General features: G+C 37.6%; 1 protein-coding gene across 1 annotated transcript in view; it reads left to right on the top strand.

Moving 5' to 3' along the window:
- Positions 1-18,045, top strand: part of LOC134510842 (collagen alpha-4(VI) chain-like) — a 42,349-nt gene that overhangs the window by 13,112 nt on the left and 11,192 nt on the right. Inside the window, 16 exon segments of the mRNA XM_063324067.1 lie at positions 462-533; positions 1,011-1,037; positions 3,564-3,608; positions 3,836-3,889; positions 4,140-4,202; positions 5,134-5,199; positions 6,314-6,367; positions 7,334-7,369; positions 10,840-10,902; positions 11,530-11,592; positions 12,481-12,543; positions 13,982-14,044; positions 14,495-14,545; positions 16,557-16,592; positions 16,717-16,779; positions 17,097-17,159. Of these exon segments, the coding sequence (XP_063180137.1) occupies positions 462-533; positions 1,011-1,037; positions 3,564-3,608; positions 3,836-3,889; positions 4,140-4,202; positions 5,134-5,199; positions 6,314-6,367; positions 7,334-7,369; positions 10,840-10,902; positions 11,530-11,592; positions 12,481-12,543; positions 13,982-14,044; positions 14,495-14,545; positions 16,557-16,592; positions 16,717-16,779; positions 17,097-17,159 (882 nt within the window).

The raw sequence follows: 18,045 nt of genomic DNA on the forward strand, positions 1-18,045 counted from the left end.
TGTTTGTTCTCATTTCATTTGACATTGTTTAGCTTTTTAGACAGCAATTTTAAGGGGATCTGCTGGGAGATGATGCTTTCTTTCCGTTTTTTTTTTAGAACTTCCATCTTAACAAACATGGAGTAGAAGTCTTCAAAGATCAGTGATTAGAGGAAAGTCAATCAATATTCAGTTAAAAAACAACCCACCAAAAGGCCTACCTTCAAGCACAGAGATTTCAGTCTGAGATTGTTAGTGCAGTCTAAAACATGGCGTGATAGTGAGAGCAGGGAACCAGGTGCAACTCAAATGAATAATTGACTGTTCTCTTATGGCCGGTATGAAAATTTCCAGGTGACTTCCATATGTGTTCTTAGTTCAGTGAATGGTAATATAATTCCGTCTTGCTTAATCTTATATCGTGTCTTAAACAATAGCCATCATCATATGGATGAGTTTAAACATTCTCTTTTGTTTTCTAGGGGGAGAGAGGCCCAGTTGGTTTCAATGGCACTCAAGGAGACAGGGGATGTCCAGGTGCCAGAGGCCATAAGGCAAGTATGTCACTTTGAAGTGTTTCCTAATTTTATTTCCAACAGACCTGTTTTCTGTACTGAGAACAAATCCCTGTGCTGTTTACTTGAAGCATGGAGGGGCAGCAAGACCCAGCTGTAAGAATAGCAGACAATTTTTGCTGTCTCCTTTTGAGAGATAATTTGTGTAACCGAAGCATGGTCAAATTGCTAAGGTGATTGCTGACTCAGCAACTTGCCAGTGACTTTTCCACCACCAACTCCAGACTGGCCTTAGGTAAAGCTATAAAGCTTTACAGAACGGGCATGAAAATGAAGGCTGTACCTCCTTCCCACAGGAAGGGTGTCAATCCCACACGTGACAGTAGCAGGTTTTACAGTAGGGACTACAAATACTGAGCCCAGCATGCTTCTACACAGCAAGTTATTATACCCTGCCTCTCAAACTCAATATAAATACTTTCAACAAACTTCATCTTTGTTTATTTTTAATTTCAGGGGGCCAGAGGCTATAGAGGAAGTCAGGTTTGTGTTTTCATGTGTGATCAATTTTCTTTGAGAACAGTGTTCTGCTTCCTTTTAAGTTCCTGCTACATTGTAAGATGAAAATATCAACAAGGAAGGAAAACAGTGTAAAAAGGTCAGAGTATTTAATGTACTTCTGCTGTGGTTGTATAAGAATGGATTTAAGTGAGCTGTTAGGTATCACATTATTAAAAGCCAGCAGTCTTACTTGTATTGTATTTTTAGCATGGTTGCAATCATAGTTGATTTAGTCTAATTGACAGGAAAGGAATTTATTACTGGCTATTTTAATAATCTGTCAAGGTGGTAATTCTGATCAGCTGAATCTCATATTCTAATTGTTGAGGAAGCAGAGCAGAAGGGGGAAAAAAGATTGTAACTAATATTTATTGGTGATTTGGACAGCATATTCACTGAATCAGTATTGACACTTTTTCAATATCCTAACTTCTCTTCAGCTGTTTTTGTCACCCACTGTTCTTGCAGCTCTGCTTATTTAAACTTTCAAACATACCTGTTCAGCAAAGAGATAATGTCACCAATTTGTTAATAAAAAGTGAAGCCTGGAAGACAGTTGATCTATAATGGCAATATTAGTTACAAAGTTAGAGCAATTAAAATTGAATTCAAATTGTGTTGGGTGCTTTGGTACAAAATCGCTCCTAGAAAAGATTTAGGATCCTCAAAGACTCAGAAGGTATTTGCTTCCAAACCTGAGCAGCTGTTCATGTGAGAAAGTTCAGAGGGCGTTTCTGATGCCTCAGCTCTATGTAAAGTACTGCTCTGTACTGACTGTTTTAATCCTCCCATGTGTTTTTACTTCCCTTTTCCATTTTCTGCTCTGTTCCCTGAAGTAATTTGTTTCCCCTTAAATATACGAGACATCTGATTGTAGAAGAGGGAGAGTGCTTGCTGACGATTTTGATTTGTCCAAGTTGAATTGTATGGTAGGAGTTATGAGGAGCACAAACCCTGCTGAAATCCAATGAATATGTGAATGTCTTCATTATGTTGTGTCATGATAGCCATTAATTTTATTTTAAATAAAAATATGAAACTTTCAGCACATAAAAAAATATGATTCAATACTGTTGACTTAGCAAGGTTGAGGCAGTTTATTGAAGTGTGTAAGGCATTTCAGTACAGCTATTTGAAGAAAAAAGGCAACACTGAATATTTAATATTATGAAGTTTGGCTCAGGTTTTCTGAGGTAGGAAATGAGTATGGGAAAAATTAAGACTTGAATAAAAGTCATGATTGCTTACTTAGTGCTCAAAATTTTCTGGAATACTTATTCAAAAAATTATTGTTTGTAACGTGTTACTCTTATCAAAATGTACATCCAGCTTTTTTTTTCTTGTGGTACATACCAAACTGTTATAAGTCAATGAAAATATTCCTCGGGAAACTTAAGTAGGTGGTTTTGCATGGTCAATTTAGCATCAAAACCTACAAAGCAATTGTAGCTGTACTCTTTATCAGAGTGAGACTCCTGTTCGTTTCACTAGATTTACAACATGCTCTTGTGCCACTTTCAGTGATTTGTTGAATATCCTTTCAGCTTTCAAGGTAGTGGTCTCTGCTAATTCCATTTCCTACTGCAAATAAAAGAATCACAGTTAATTCCTTCATTTTTATCCTTGTAAAGAAAGACAGAAGCAGCACTTCAAAATGTCCTTTAAAAACTGTGTGTGTTATTTGGCCAGATCTGAAACATTGTGGAGCGTATATAAACGAAATAAAGTTCTCACAGTTATAACTACATACAGAAGCCTCACTCTTCATCTGAACAACAAGTTAACATTGCAGACTGCCTAAGGTTGGGGTGGGTGTTTTGTGGGAAAATGGCTTCCATAAATGGTTGCAATATTGTGATTCATTTTTGCAGACAAAGGGAAAAGAAGAGCAGTGTGTGTTTGAATGGGAATGTGGCTGCCGTTTATGTAGCAAGCATCACATTGCTGAAACAGTAATGAAGTTTCTTTTACACATCCTAAAGCCTAAGATTAGTCTTCTGTAATTGTTTTTATCATGGTTATTCTTTCTAGCTTTTCAATATACCATTCATGGTATGAAATTATTAAAAAAAAAAAAGAAAAGAAAAAAGCACAAACACATATGATGGTTGACACCAGCATTACAAGATTATCAGCATTTTAGATCAGATACTAGTAGTAATACTTTATAATATATTTAGATTTCGAAGGTGCTGCAGTAGGGAAGAAGATTTGAAAACTAACAGATGGAAAAGCAGATTTTAAATGCTGATGAAGACCTATACTTTTAAGAACCATTGTTCTTATTAAATGTTCTTAACTATAAATTGTTTTAGTTTTAAGTTAATAATTCCTTAGAAATATGATTTATTAATTCCTATTTATAATTAGTATTATTATTTATTCATGATAGCCATTGAAAACCACTCTTCTTATTCAAGTTTCCAAAAGTAGGGTGAACACTTCCTCCCCTGCTCAGAGAGGCAAGTGTACTGATGCTAACAGGGGTTTTTTTGCTTATTACTACAGGGTGAACATGGTGAGAGTGGCTTTGATGGTACCGACGGAGAGCAGGTAATCATTGCTTTAAATGTGTAGTGCAATTAAAGACACCTACCTCAGGTTTCAAAAGTACAGGTTTTTGTGACTTTGAATGGGCTTTAAACCTGAACAGAATTTCTGTTGTTTAGAGTTATGTATCTGATTGAAGTTGGATTCTGACAGACAAAACTTGGGATCCACCTTTATCAGAAAGAACAACCATTAATTTTTTCTTCTTTCTTCCCTCTTTATGAGTCTAGGGAGACCGTGGAATTCCTGGACCTTCTGGAGAGAAAGGCAATGCAGGAAAACAAGTAAAGTATCCTTTATAGTAATGTTTAGATTTTATGGAACCATCTTTCCAAAGTGTGATGCTGTCTGTAATGCCTGTAAGTTAAGTTGTTTTTAATAGCTGCCTCTTCTCTAATGTGATGTGGCTCCTGTTGTAAATCAGTGTAGCACCACTGACTTAAACAGATCAGTGTTCTCTTATCTGGCCTACCTCTACCACAGATACTGTTTCTTCATGTACCCAAATTGCTTGTGCTCTTTTTATGAATTTAGGGCAGAAAAGGCCCCAGAGGAGAACCAGGTGAACGAGGAGAATCTGGTCTAAGAGGAGATCATGTAAGTGTATTCCTTCGTTTTTCTTAGGTTGCACTGATTTGTGCCTGGATTTTGTCATGGAGCTGCCCGAAATATATGTGATTTGAAGAGATTTTCACAATGCTAGATGGAGCAGTACTCTGCAAGAAGTACGGTATATTCCAGGACTCCTGAACTCTTTAGATGCAGATGGACTGATGCGTTTTGATGTGTTGCTTGGAAGCAGGTGTTTAAGCCTCAGGTCTCCTGCTTGTTCCTTGCATTTTTGTTTTATTTATTTGTTTGTTTGTTTTTACCATGGGAAACATAACTCCTTTTGGAGGTACTTAGTCCTCCCTGGTGGAGGGAAATTCCCACCCTACAGAGGAATTTCTGGGTCACCTGAAAACCCTGTGCACTGACTCCTGGTTAGCAATTTATAGTGATGCAAAGGCAAGTTACTTCTTCATGCTGACGTTTTTTTCCTTTCATGCTCCAGAGGTTTGTATAAATGCAGTCCCCAAGTACCAAAATTTCAGTGAAGGCACCACGTATATTTCAAAGACCTAAAAAAAATAAATCAGGTGTCGTGGTAACTTGCCTCTTTGAGAGATCAGGATTTCACCCGTGTCTAGATAAATGGAACTCCATTCTAATGTAACTCCATCTGAAACTCACTAACTAGCTATGATCTTAACTCAATTATCTGTACTCAAACAACCAGACCAAGTTCACATTTTCAGGGTTTAATTTGTTGCCCATTAGTAATATTTCTTTTCATCTCTTTGCAAAAGAAACTTTGCAAAACTTGCTATATAGTGTTCTTACAAGCATCTTCATTTAAAATAGCTTTTGTATTTCGTGTTGGCTACAATTAATCCTCATTAATCCTTTTTCCATATTCTGCCTCTGTAATCAGAGTAATAAATGTGTGGTGCCTGAAAAGGCTAAGCTTTCTGCTTAATTTTTCCAGGGAGATCCTGGAACTAGCAATAATGTTCCTGGTCCTAAGGGTGAAAAGGGAAACCCAGCACATCAGGTAAGATAATAGTTCTATATTATGGGTAGAGGATTTGCATAATTGCTAAATTCTATTGGCTGTCCAGTGACTAAGCAACTCTTTTCTTTTATTTTGTATTTTGCCTTTAGTGTATGTCTGCAACACAGAAAGCTTTCAGTGTACAGTGTAAAAAAGAGAAAAAAAAGTTAAAAAGGATAACAAAGACTGTGGAAATGTTCTCATATTATAGAGCTAAGGGAACATATGGATTTAGTATAAATATATTCTTCTGCCAGAAATCTACATTATCAACCTGAGAGGCTTTTAGTAATGGGTTGTAAGGATACTGTTAAAAACCATGCTGGGAAAAATGCATTGGGTATCAACAGGCTGTACTCATTTTACTATGGAACTGCTATTTCCTCAGGGTGGTGGATAAACTCTGTTTTGACCTGTATCTAGAATATAAGAGCTGGGAGTGATGTCTGAATTTTTAAGAGGTGTTTGAGCAATACTGCAAGAAAAGAAACATTAAAAAAAGCACAACCCCTTTTACTGTTGCTCTTTGTTTGGAAAGAATAAGCAAAGATTATAAGTAGTTGGTCAGTAGTATATAAGTGGTGGTAGATGAAAGCTTAAGAGGGTGCAAACTAGCAACATGTGAGAAAAATCCACTATTTTGGAAGTTTGATTCTAGTGAACAAGTAGGGTTGTGCACACATGTTCAGGCATACATGTGTTCATATATGTCTATGTAGAGTGTGCTGAAATCAGTAGAAAAACTGTGAGGGTCACTCTTGAGAATAATTGTGTTTTGATGACCTTTTGGAAACAAACCTCATGAAACTTTCTCATCTTAAGAAGTCTAACTGAAAGGCTAAAGTGAACAAAAACAATTTCACAAAAGCCTTGACCAGGTATCAACTGTTAATAAGTGATGGATTGGAAATCCAAAGCAAGCATAATCTCTCTGGTTTATCATTTTTCATTGTAAATGATTTGCAGAAAACACGAATCAGCATTTAGCATGATACAACTGATTGCAATGAAATTACGTAGGAGAAGAAACAAAGAAGGAATGTATAAAGAAGAATGTGTAAGTACAAGAAAAAGAAAGAGTATTAAAGAGCTTGTTCATTACTTTGTTTTGCAGGGAGACCCAGGACCACATGGACTCCAAGGAGAGCAGGGTGATGCTGGCCCTTATGTAAGAATAGTAATCAATACAGGATGGAAGTAACTGGTACAAGATACAATGGGGTTCCCACTGAGAAAACCAATTTTTCCCTTCTTCCTTTTATCCCACACTTAAAACTCCTGCAATGAGAGGGAACAAAAATCTTACAGAACTTTTGTAGTGAAACACATTTGCCTTCAAGTTTAGTAGGGTTTGTGTATTGCAATGTGTTTTGGTTTTTTTTTAAATCAGGAATTTGTTGTCCCATTAATTTCAGGTCTAATTCATGTGAAGTCATAAGCCTTAAACTCAATGCAACCTTTTCTATGAGCCTTAATTACATCATAATTTCACTATAGGTAAATCTATCCCTTCTTCCTCCCTGTGATTGCAAGTGCCATATGCCTGTTCAAGCCTATATATAAACTCACTGGCAGCTGAGCTGCTCTTTTTAATGCACTGGAGACTGGAACTCCTGAAGGCACCTCTTCTAGTCTGTCAAAAAGATGCCTAATGCCAAAGTCAGGAATGATGATCACTCAGGCTGCAGAAACATCCTAAAGGCCTCTAGTGATGTGAGGTTTAACAGTAACATTCTCTAGTGCTGCTGGGCAGCATGCAGGGGGAAGCAGTGCAGGCCTTTTAGCTCAGAGGGAGAGAAGAGGGCTCTTGTTCTCTTTATTTTGGCCAAGCAGCAGCTGCCTGGGAAGATGTTTCCAGAATTTTGTTGAGATGCCTTCCCTCTGCTCTCACTAAGGGTCTAAAGCCTTTTTTTGTGTGTGTGTGTGTGTTTGTGATAAGGCTTATTTGTGTAAGAATTTCTTTCCCAAATCCACTCTTTTCTCATTTTTACCTTAAACCTTTCTTTGGAAATAATCTCAGCTTTCTATAAGCTGTATTTGATTTGACTGCATGTATAATGTATTGTATTATAAACTATTGTTTCACATATTGCGTGGTGTTCTGGATGTAATCTCTCATGCCACTCCTTCCCAGGGAGCAGCAGGTCGAAGAGGCCCTCCAGGTGTAAAGGTGAGTGGCTGACGCTGCTGCTACCTATGTGTATGCAGCTACATGTCCAGCCTCAGTGTTTGCTTCTCTTAAGGGAGAAATTTCAGTGTGATCCAGGAGAGATCGTTCTACAAAGATCCTCTGGTGGAAAATTTTCTCATGTGGTGGTAGGCGTGGTTTTCCTAGACCTATACCTCATGGAGCCACGATGAAAGGAAACTTTGCTGAGATGTAACTGGTAAAGACGTCACTGTGATTCTCTTAAATGAAGTTTTAGATAATGTTCTTGGAAAAGAAAGCTTGTTTGTCCCAGTGTATAAATTACAAAATACAGTTATCAAAGCAATTCTAAAAGCAAAGTGGATTACTGCAAGTAAAAGTTAAATTCTAGGAACCTGAGAAGTCCCAGATTTCTTTCTTTTTTAATCTTTTTTTTTCTTTTGATTTTTTCTTTTTAGGACAAGGTAAACAAATGTTTTCCTTTGTCCATCACCCTGGCAGGAGTCTGTAAGAACACCTAAAACCATGACTCCCATACACCTGCTTGCAAGATATATCCCTTATCTCTAGCCTATTGCTTGCTTTTTCAAGTATGGCTTATATGATCATTTCAGGAAACATATTGCTGTAGCACAAGTAGTTCAAATTTGACCCAATCTCTCTGCAGAGTTGCTAGCACAGATAAGGCAGATGGTATATGCCTTGGTTTAACATTTCCCCTTTACCTTAGTGCATATAAACCCAGGGAAACATCGCAATTTCGTGTATGACACTGTCAGTACCTGCAGAGTGGAATATGTCTTGAAGTCATACCCTGTGTTGGAGTCTGGGGAATGGGTAAAGTTGTAGCTTCTGAATAAACGTGCAAACCAGCATTTTGAATAGAGGTTGTTTTATGAAACTCTTCACTCACAAGCGTGGTCAGGGCAAAATTACCCCATCTGTTCTTTCCAAGTCATATTCATGCAATGCCAGTGCAGTTCTAATATCAAAGAGAGGACAGGATGAAGTGCATGCAGTCTTTGTCTCTGGTCTCAAGTAGCAATTGTTTCAAAGTTTCTGTTTTCTTCATCAAAGCTCACAATATGAAAGTATTTGGCCTGTACAAAACAGGCTGTTAGATGTCACCTGGTAACAGTTTCCTCGGTTTGATAAGCTTGATGTTTTACTCACGTTTTTAATTATGGACACAGTATGCAAACTGAAGTGCTTGCTGTGTTCTTAATTTGGCAAAAGGTTCAGATTTGTCATGAAACTTTTGCGTGGATTGCATGCCTTTTCTGTAACAGCAACAAGCATTTAAACTGAAGGCCAATTTTAAAATGTTATTAAATAACAGTGAGAATAACCATAATGATACAAAATAGAACATAATTTTCATCAAAGGAAAAAGGCTGCTGGAAGGAGTGGGATGTCTTTTTACATTTAAGCTGACTCAAATTAATTTTTCACTGGGAAATGACAGTGAGAAGTAAGAGTCCTGCAAGTTCCCCAAGGTAGTCCAATCACATCCCAGCTTCATGCAACACACAGGTAGGCCTTGTGCTGAAGCCTCTGCCCCACCTCGTTTCTGAAAATCCCAATTTGGATTTCACTTTGAGAATCCAGAAGTCTGGAGTATCACAGACAGGAATAGACCTGGACGATTTTGATACTATCCGCTAGTAAGGGGGAAGCACCGTGCTTTGGCTACTCACAGGGATCAGCATAACTTGAAAGAACACAAGTGTTTTATAGTTACTGTTTACTATTTCTGTCTCAGAAATTCTTTACAGCATTTATGCAGACATTTTTAGATTAAAATACTGAACAATACCCATGAAGCCTTCCTTTTAATTATTCCAATTCTTGCTTGATACCTCAGAAATCCATTTCTTAAGGAATTATGTAACTTTGTGCTTTCTTTTTCTTTTCCATTTGATTGCTGCTGAGCTCTAAAAATCTTTGTTTGCATTTTTCTGTCAGGTACCAGCAGAAAGAAAGAATCCAAGTGAGCAATGAGGGTAACAGGACAAAAACTGAAGTCTGTGGAAAAGGATTTGTACCTTATCTTTGTTGTACTAATGAGCACAAGAACTCTGGTGTGGTTAGAAAGTAAAAATGTTCAACTTGTTTAGTAAAATCACATAGTGCAGAATTAGTTGAACCTTTTGAGACAAGCTTCTTCATCTCCATGGGGGCCCCCTCCCCCAGTGATGAGGCCACCCTTTAATAATATTTTTGGGAACAAGAGACATGACTGAACCTCACAACAACAGAGATCTTCCAAACTGTTTTCATTTAAGTACTTGATCAGCTTTGACTTCTAAAAGTATAACAAAAAATATTTGCACAGGTCAGTAGGGATTAAAAACTAGGTCCCAACCCATGTTCTGAGCACAACTTATATAAATCACCTGTTCATTGAAGAGATGTAAAAAGCAAATGGCAAAGAGAATTACCCTTTTCTGTCTTGCACATCTCCTGGAGGAATTAGATAAAACAGTAGACCCTGCAATAAGAATTTGTCCATTTTCATTGCAGTCAAAGTGATTTTTGTGGAAATCTGTTTCTATTTGATTTTTTTACTGCTGGCATAAGCCTGGCATCAGTCTACTAACTGATGTTCTATATTACATTACTGTTACTGTGGCTACAAATAAGCTTGCTCAGTGCTTTTTTTTTGTTCTTATTTTTCATTTATCTTTCATTTCATTCATGTGGTGGAGAATGGGAGTACAGCCTTTTGAATGCAGGAGATTAATTCCAGAACCACCTGTTTCCTGAGAATCTTCAGACATACATACGTTTATAATTTCTCCAGTGAAAGGTGATCTGCAAGGCCTGGAATATCTTGGTGCTAATTATCACCATTTTACTTAGTCCAGCAGACAGCAAATATTTCTTAGGGATGTCAGCTAAACTGACTCATCCTTAGATAGCTACTTTATGTAGATGGGAGCTGGAAAAGGTTTGGGTTTTTTTTTCCCCTTCATCAAGGAAGATTTTACTTGCCTTGGTGAGTAACCAGAATGAAAAATGGGGAGTTATAAAGACATCTAATGCTAGGATGAATTGGAAAGTCATGGTTCCCCCTCAGGGTAGTTCTCCATGGATAAAGGTGAAGGGGATCTGCCCTTGTGGCCCTGGCTTTATGAGTTCTTGTGGTCTCTGCAGTGGATAAGGACAAGGGTAATGCAGCGATGTTGCTGAGACTGTGGTGTAAAATGTACTTAGCAAAATGCAAAGCGGATAGAACTGACCTCTTGCACTCCAGCTCTTATATTCATCACACACCCTAAACAACCAAAAAAAGCTACTCAACTTTTGCTTCTTAATTGAATTTTCTTCAACAGGAATTTGAAGCTGCTTGAAAGCTGTTTTGAAGCATTGGAAAACATTCTCTCAACTGATACTCTGTGCAGATATGAAATTATTATCTGTTGATGTACATATGACAGGTGTTAATTTATTTGGCTTGGTTGTTGGTTTGTGTGTTTTTGTTCTGGCAGGGTGAGCAAGGAGATCTGGGGGAAGCAGGTTACCCAGGAGACTCTGGTCTTCCAGGCCCACAGGTAACTAAAAGAACTGAGTTATTTTTATGTTGATCTTTTTTTGGTTTTTTTTTTTAATGCTTTGTTTACTTCAACTAATGAGTATTATAAGCAAGATTCTTCTGTGGCAAATCTCCTCTGTAACCCTAAGGAATTAAATGTGGCAAGTTTCTCTTTTGGTTTATGTGGGTGCAGCTTCTAGTGAAATGAAAAGAGGAAAGTGCATAGCAGAAATAAGTAATTTAACAAACACCTCTCTACCTTACAGGATATTATCAAGCAGATATCTTCAAAATTAATTCATTAGAAATTGCTAGCAATTGCATTTTTGAATGTACTGTATTTCCAGGGTGCATTAAAATGATGAAAATAACATACTGATTGACAAAACCAATTAGGAAAGCTTTGCATTATCTTGTGGTATCTTAAACACCACAGTAGCTTTCTGAATATGGCCCTCAGGCAGTGACCATCACAGCTGTTTCACACAGACCAATCCTTACAACCAAGCAGTCAGAAATTTCACCTGTGCATTAAGGCTTGTGAAACAGGCACTTGGATTCTGGTTGTTGCAGCAATCTAATTTTCACTGAAAGGCTATCGCCATTGAACTGACTTTTTTTTTTTTCAATGGCTTTTTTACATTAGGGCCCAAGAGGACCACAAGGGATCAGAGGACCTCCAGGACCACAAGGCATGCCAGGCCCTCTGGTTAGCTTTAAATAATATATTCCTGCTGTACACATTAGGGCTTTTCATTCTCAGTTTTGATATTATTCCTATAAAGAGTTTTAAAAATACTTATAGAAAGAAGAAACTGAGGATTTTTCAGTATAGTACTTAAGGAAGCTGATTTGCAGCCTCATATGATAAAATAACAGCCTTGAAAATACTTTTAGGTGGTGAATAAGAAGTGAACTTCAGTGTTACCAAGCTTTTGCATGATTGCAATTAAAAGCCTTAGCTCTAGATTTCACTCTCGGTTCTATAGTATCAGGACTAACAGCATGTATAAATCCAGATGTACAGTGGTGTAGCTGAGGGCAAAGTTAGATCATGGTCAGTGGTTTCATTAAAGTATGGCCTCTGAGATTTAACGCTAGGGTGTGATGAGGTTGTAACTATTGAGCACTCACTGCTGATCTTCTCACTTGTGTGATGCTGTTGATTTGGGGGTTCGTATTCTGAAATTACACCAGTGTAACTCAGGACTGTAATATCCTACTCTGTCAGCTTTGGGCATCTGCTTCAGTCATGTAGTGATGCTCTTGCGTACACACATTTGTATGTGTGTGTATATATATTCATATTGTTTGTGCACGTATGCATGTATTCGTTAGGTATCTATGTAGATAGAAAATAACATTCATGTCATACTTACTTAATAACATTTTGAGAATTTTAAAGCAGTTGTACAGAAAACAGGTAATAACTGGAATGATAGCTTGACCGGTAACTCTTACTGTGGTGCTCACAAGCCTGTTAATGTGCTAATGCTTATACCAATTCTGTAATAATTTCAAGGGGCAGTGAATCCTTGAGTTCAATGAGCCCTTGAGTCTTTGTTGTGCACCTTTTAACTGATACTTCTGATTACAGGCTAGTCTGGGGGCCCCAGGTGCACCTGGCTCTGTTGGAAAGTTAGGTGCAAGAGGAGCAAAGGTAAAGATTTTTAAGGTATCTAATTACAGCAATCTAACATCATAATTCATTCAAGAACTACCTGAAGAAGCATGAACAAACACTTGTATTGTTCCTATGGAACATGTGAAGAATGTTAAGTTTTATAGACATTTTTAGATTGCATGGGAATACAAGTGATGTGCTCACAGAAACCTTACAGGTGTCAGAGCTATACCAAGAATTTTTTAGTGTTGCCATGACTACTGTTCTAACTGCTGTTGTCATGGTTCTCAGTGGGGCTTGGATTCTCACAAAATGCAGTAGTGATATGGCAGTGCTGACTCTTGGGCTTATTTTATGATTCCTAGAATCTGTCCAATCCATTGAAAATATGTACGAGTTGACCCTAGAATATCTCAAGTTGGAAGGGACCCAACGGCCGTCGTCTCAGTGAAGAACCTTCCCTAATACCCAGTCTGAACTTCCCAGTTCAATGAAGCATAACTGCTTATTTTAACCTTTTTGTTCTAAAGATTCCTAACCAGTTTAAGGAATCTTAACTGTTACGATGTCTGTTATACAGGAATGAATGTGTTAAGAACTGAATCAACATGAAGGCCACTACTAAGTGGTCCACATTATGGTTCAGTTACTTATAATAAATGCTGTCCCTTACTTTCCTTTCATTAATTGGCTTATAATTCATTGATATGGGAGATTAAAGAAAAATAACTCATTTTAGGTATCTTTGCATTTTTGGATCTAAAAGGCATAAATAAGACCAGTTAGCTACGCCTTTCAGTCTCTTTGAAGGGTTATTACATTCACTATATTATTACATCCAGTGACAGAGAAGTATCAGAAGGTCCAAGTGCTACTGTGAGAAAAGTCACTGTGTGAAAACATAGTGAAGCAGTGACAAAAATTGGGAAGGAACGTAGGGATTTAATCCATCATACATTCCATTTTCTCAGTCTGGTTTTGTACTGTTTAATATTGGAGATCTTGTTAGAAGAAAGCTCATTAAGAAAGTCAAAACCAAAACCAAAAGAGGAAATGAAGAAAAGAAAACATGCAAGAGGACTAAGAGCACAGTGCAGGCAGCGTGCCTGAGAAATACTGTTTGCTCTCAACAGATGCTTCATGGTGGTAGAATTCCAGGCTATGTCCTGCTACCATTAATATAACTTTTTCCAGAAAATACTCTTTCACTGGTAATTCTGTATAACAATGGGATATTTACTGGATGAAGACCTTTGGAGTTTAGCTGGATGAATGCTTAGCGTATTCTGATTTGCCAAGTGCTTTCCAGTTCCACCCCAAGGAACCTTCCATGAAACATGGTCTGTAATGGAATGCTTTTGATCAGCATCAAGTAGTCTATAAAATGTATAAGCACACTTCAGTCTAACAGGCAAGAAAGAAGAATTCTCCTGGATAAGCCAAATTAATGCTTTTTATGTTTCAATTATAACAGGGTGAACCTGGTGACCCTGGAGAGAAGGGCCCAGTGGGACCAGCTGGATGGAGAGGCATGCCTGTGAGTCTTTCTGCCCAAATTCAGGGCCCCTGTAATTTAACACCCATCCATCTGAATCAGTACATTTAATTCCCTTCTATCTTCTCTATTTGATACACTTAAAATTATTTCACGTTCGGTTCTCAGTTTCCTTACGGACACCAGGTTCCTTGTGGGCTAGAGAGAATATCTTTCCCATCATGTTCTCTAGGAGAGAGAGAATATGCTAGAGGTAGGGCACATAGTGGAGAGGAACTCTGGCCTTAATCCTTTTTTTTCTCTCTACAGATTTTGCCACCATTTGCTACTGTTTTTTAGACATTTGCTACTGTTTTGATAGCTTGCCCTACTTTGTCAATCTTAACAGCCTGGACACCCTGTTGTAATGAGAGGTCTTTATTGCAAAGTGGAGTTGAATGTGAATCTAATCCTCTGTTAAAAGCTAACTTATGGCATATTCAACCTATGCAGGGAGTGGATGGCAGGGATGCCTATGGTCCTGAAGGAAGCAAAGGAGCAAAGGTGAGTGCTTAGAGTCAGGATGTCTTGCAGTGTCAAATTGAACATGACCATCCATATTCGATTCAAGAGAAATGTAAGACATGGCCAGTGCGTTCCGTAAGAGGCTCAGCCTTCCCACAACCATCCTTGTGAGAAATTCTGCAATAGGATATTCTTTTGAGAACCACTCTCTATTACTTTTTCCCTTGATGTGTGTATGTGTGTATATGGACATGGGGGATTGTACTTCTTGGAGTACACGGTGCTTTCTGCCCACTTCAGTCTGCTTGACTAGCCACTTCTGTTGGCAAGTCTTGGTGGGCCAGCCACCTTGGACTATTTTGTTCTTTCAGAGGAGGGATTCCTTGACCACCAAGGTGAGGGTGATTACCCTCCAATGGCCTCACTGTTTTAATGTGAAATATTTATTCTTCCTTGTGCTCAGCAGTAAAATCTGAGGATTAATCTCTGGATTGCTACATATTTAGAAATTTTTGTCATTCCCTTCACAGCCCTGATGAAAAAAATAGCAGTGAAATTCCTACTTCTCTAAAAATGTACAAGAATCCAGCTAAAATAAAAAGTATACAGAAAGTATGAGGTCAAAATCATGGGACCAGCAGCACGAATGAGTCAGTCCATGAGCAAAATGGTCGGGATGTTTGAAACAGCTGCAGTCGTTTCAAAGAGTTTATGTAGTGTTACAATACTAGTCCTTTTTCATTGCTTGCAAAACAGAAGTTGGTCCAATGGATCTCACTGGAGGAACATCTGTTTCACTCTCCCTTTTTGTGGGAGAAGCAGAGTGCTGCAGAAGCTGCAGAAAAGATATGAAAGGCTTCCCAGGAGCCTCTTCAACTGATGAGTTCCTTTTTCTAAAAAGGCTTTTTATTAAAATAGCTCTTGATGCTTCTTATTATCCAGTCTCTTTTCTTACCTTCTTACCCCCAAATATGTCCTTTGATGGGAGAGTTTCACAGGTTACTTGTATGTTATATGAAAGACTAGTTCTTTTAAGCTCTTGGAATCTCCCACTTACTCATTTCAGGAAACATCCTCCTTGTTACAAGAAATGAGGAAAAAAGGTTTCTGTTAAATCTTCTTGTCATTATTCGTTGTTTTAAAGGATTGACTTAAAGCCCTTCTTATATGTTGATGTGTCTCCCCAAGGTTTGGCAAGGTCTGAATTAAAGCAATTAATAAAAACAAACAAAAAACCAATTCATCCCAGAATAGTGATCCAGAAAGAGTTTGTTTCCCCTGATAGCTAAGAGAAGAGCCTTCAGTATAGGTTTTATTTAAGATCGCTATCAATTATATAGGTTCACAGTCACATTATGCTCTCTTAGGTGTAATGTGGGGCCTACATGCGTGTAATTTTTTAGAAATTATAGGATAAAGTCATATGATGTTTGACAGGCCTGCCCAATTCCATGGGAGGGAACTCTTAAAACAAGGACATACATAAATAGTGTGAATTCTGATAGTTACTCTAATGTCAAGTAGAGATACGCTTCAATTCTGATTGGTCTTTGTGAGAGTTCTCATACTTCTCATATATGAGCAAAGAATACACCAAAAACTGAAGTAACTGAAAACAATTAATGAAGTGACTTCTAATATGCCAACAAAATATTATGGTATCACTGCTTAGTATGGAGGGTACAACATTTTGAAACTGCATTCAAACACTGAGTTATGAATGTTATAATTTACTTATAATAGCTGAACATGAATTCCAACATATGTTACTAGGAGGCCTAAATAAGTTTTGATAAAACACTTACTTGAGAAATGGAACATGCTTGAAAATTCAGAAACTGATGGAAAATTTTAAGATGTTCTTCCTTTAGATGAACGAGTTGTTAATCTAAAACTATGTCATTTAAGACCAGAGTGGTAGCCTCTGCTCCTTGAATGGGATGGAATGCTAAGAATAATTTTGAAATTGTTTTTGATTTAAAGACATCAAACACTAAGCAGATCACAAAGTTCTAGATTCTTATGAAGTCTTTGTCCTTTCTTTTCGTAGGGAGAATCTGGATTCACAGGATATCCTGGTCCAGAGGTATGATCAAATGGGTGTGTTTGCTTTATGTCTTGTTTTACGTTGTTCTTGGTTAGAAATGGTTATCTGTCTTTCTGTCTGTCTTCTCCTTTCCTATAAAGTTCTGGATTTCATTAATTTTCAGGGAGAAGATGGAGACCCAGGCATTCCAGGAGCTGAAGGACCCAAAGGAGTTAGGGGTAGAAGAGTAAGAATGATGAATCTGTTAACTCTGTGAAGAGTTCTATAAGTAAAGCCCTTATGTCTTAAGTGTTTCCTCATCAAAATTTTTTGAAATTGGTTCCCACTCTGATCTTTTATTGCTGTATCCTGTGTAGAAGGTCTCGAGAGAATGCTGGTCTAAGTCTTTAGAGATGTTCGTGGCTAGTAATTCTTAGGGGTAGTATCCTATCTTTATGTAAATGCGGGATCCAACTCACAATATAGTTACAGATGTTTTCTCTGCTAGAATTCTACATCTCTGTGTGCAATTATAATGAATAAAACTTGTATTTCTATTTGTAGGGAAATGCTGGCATACCAGGTTCCCTGGGAGATCCAGGGGACCAAGGGCCATCAGGACCTATGGTAATCTATTTTTATTTTTAAAAACCACTCTTAGATTGCTCTTAAACTTTCTATTAGATTAATGGAATATTTAATAATGTTTCATTTGGTAAACTATGTTTAATCAGCCTGGCCATTGTATAGAGTTACATCTTGCCTGTGAATTTGTGTGCACAAGAGCCCCCACTGTTGGAAATCATAGAATGTGTTGGGTTGGAAGGGACCTTTAAAGGTCATCTAGTCCAACCCCCCTGCAGTAAGCAGGGACATCTTTCACTGGATCAGATTGCAGAAATGGAACTGCAAAGATACAATGCAGGCATAATTTCCTACACAGTGTTTGGTATCAACCTTAGGCAGGGTAAATATCTAATTAAAAAAGAACAGAGTACTCAAATGTAGAATTGGATTGTTCTGCTGAAAGCCAATGTATTTTTTAATTGAAAAAGAAAAGCCATTTAAAATCAGACTTGCAATTACATGCACTTACTTAAAGTTTAAATTGACAGTAACCTGTTAATCCTTATATACAAGTAGATGTCTTGATGTACTTTTCCAGTGTCTGTGATCTGCATTTTATATAACAAAAAGTTTTATTCTCTATCTAAGCAGGAGAAAGGATTGGGGATTTCAGTAGTATTTAGGACAAATGTTGTAGGCAGTTAGGAAAATCCCTATATATGTCTATCTTTATCTTGCTGCGGTTCTGCAAATCAGCTCCATGGAGACCAGAGACAATCCCTACTGTTAATTATTTTCTTGTTTAACTTTCTTAAGCTTACTCTTTCAGTTTAAATATGGAACATTATGGATAACAGTATCTTTACCTGTATAATATCGCCCACAGGACGTATGCAACTTAGAAAACTTTTTTTTTTTTTTGGTCATTATGCTGTGCTGGTCAATG

This window comes from Chroicocephalus ridibundus, chromosome 2 (genome assembly GCF_963924245.1).
Source record: "Chroicocephalus ridibundus chromosome 2, bChrRid1.1, whole genome shotgun sequence".
Lineage (NCBI taxonomy): Eukaryota > Metazoa > Chordata > Aves > Charadriiformes > Laridae > Chroicocephalus > Chroicocephalus ridibundus.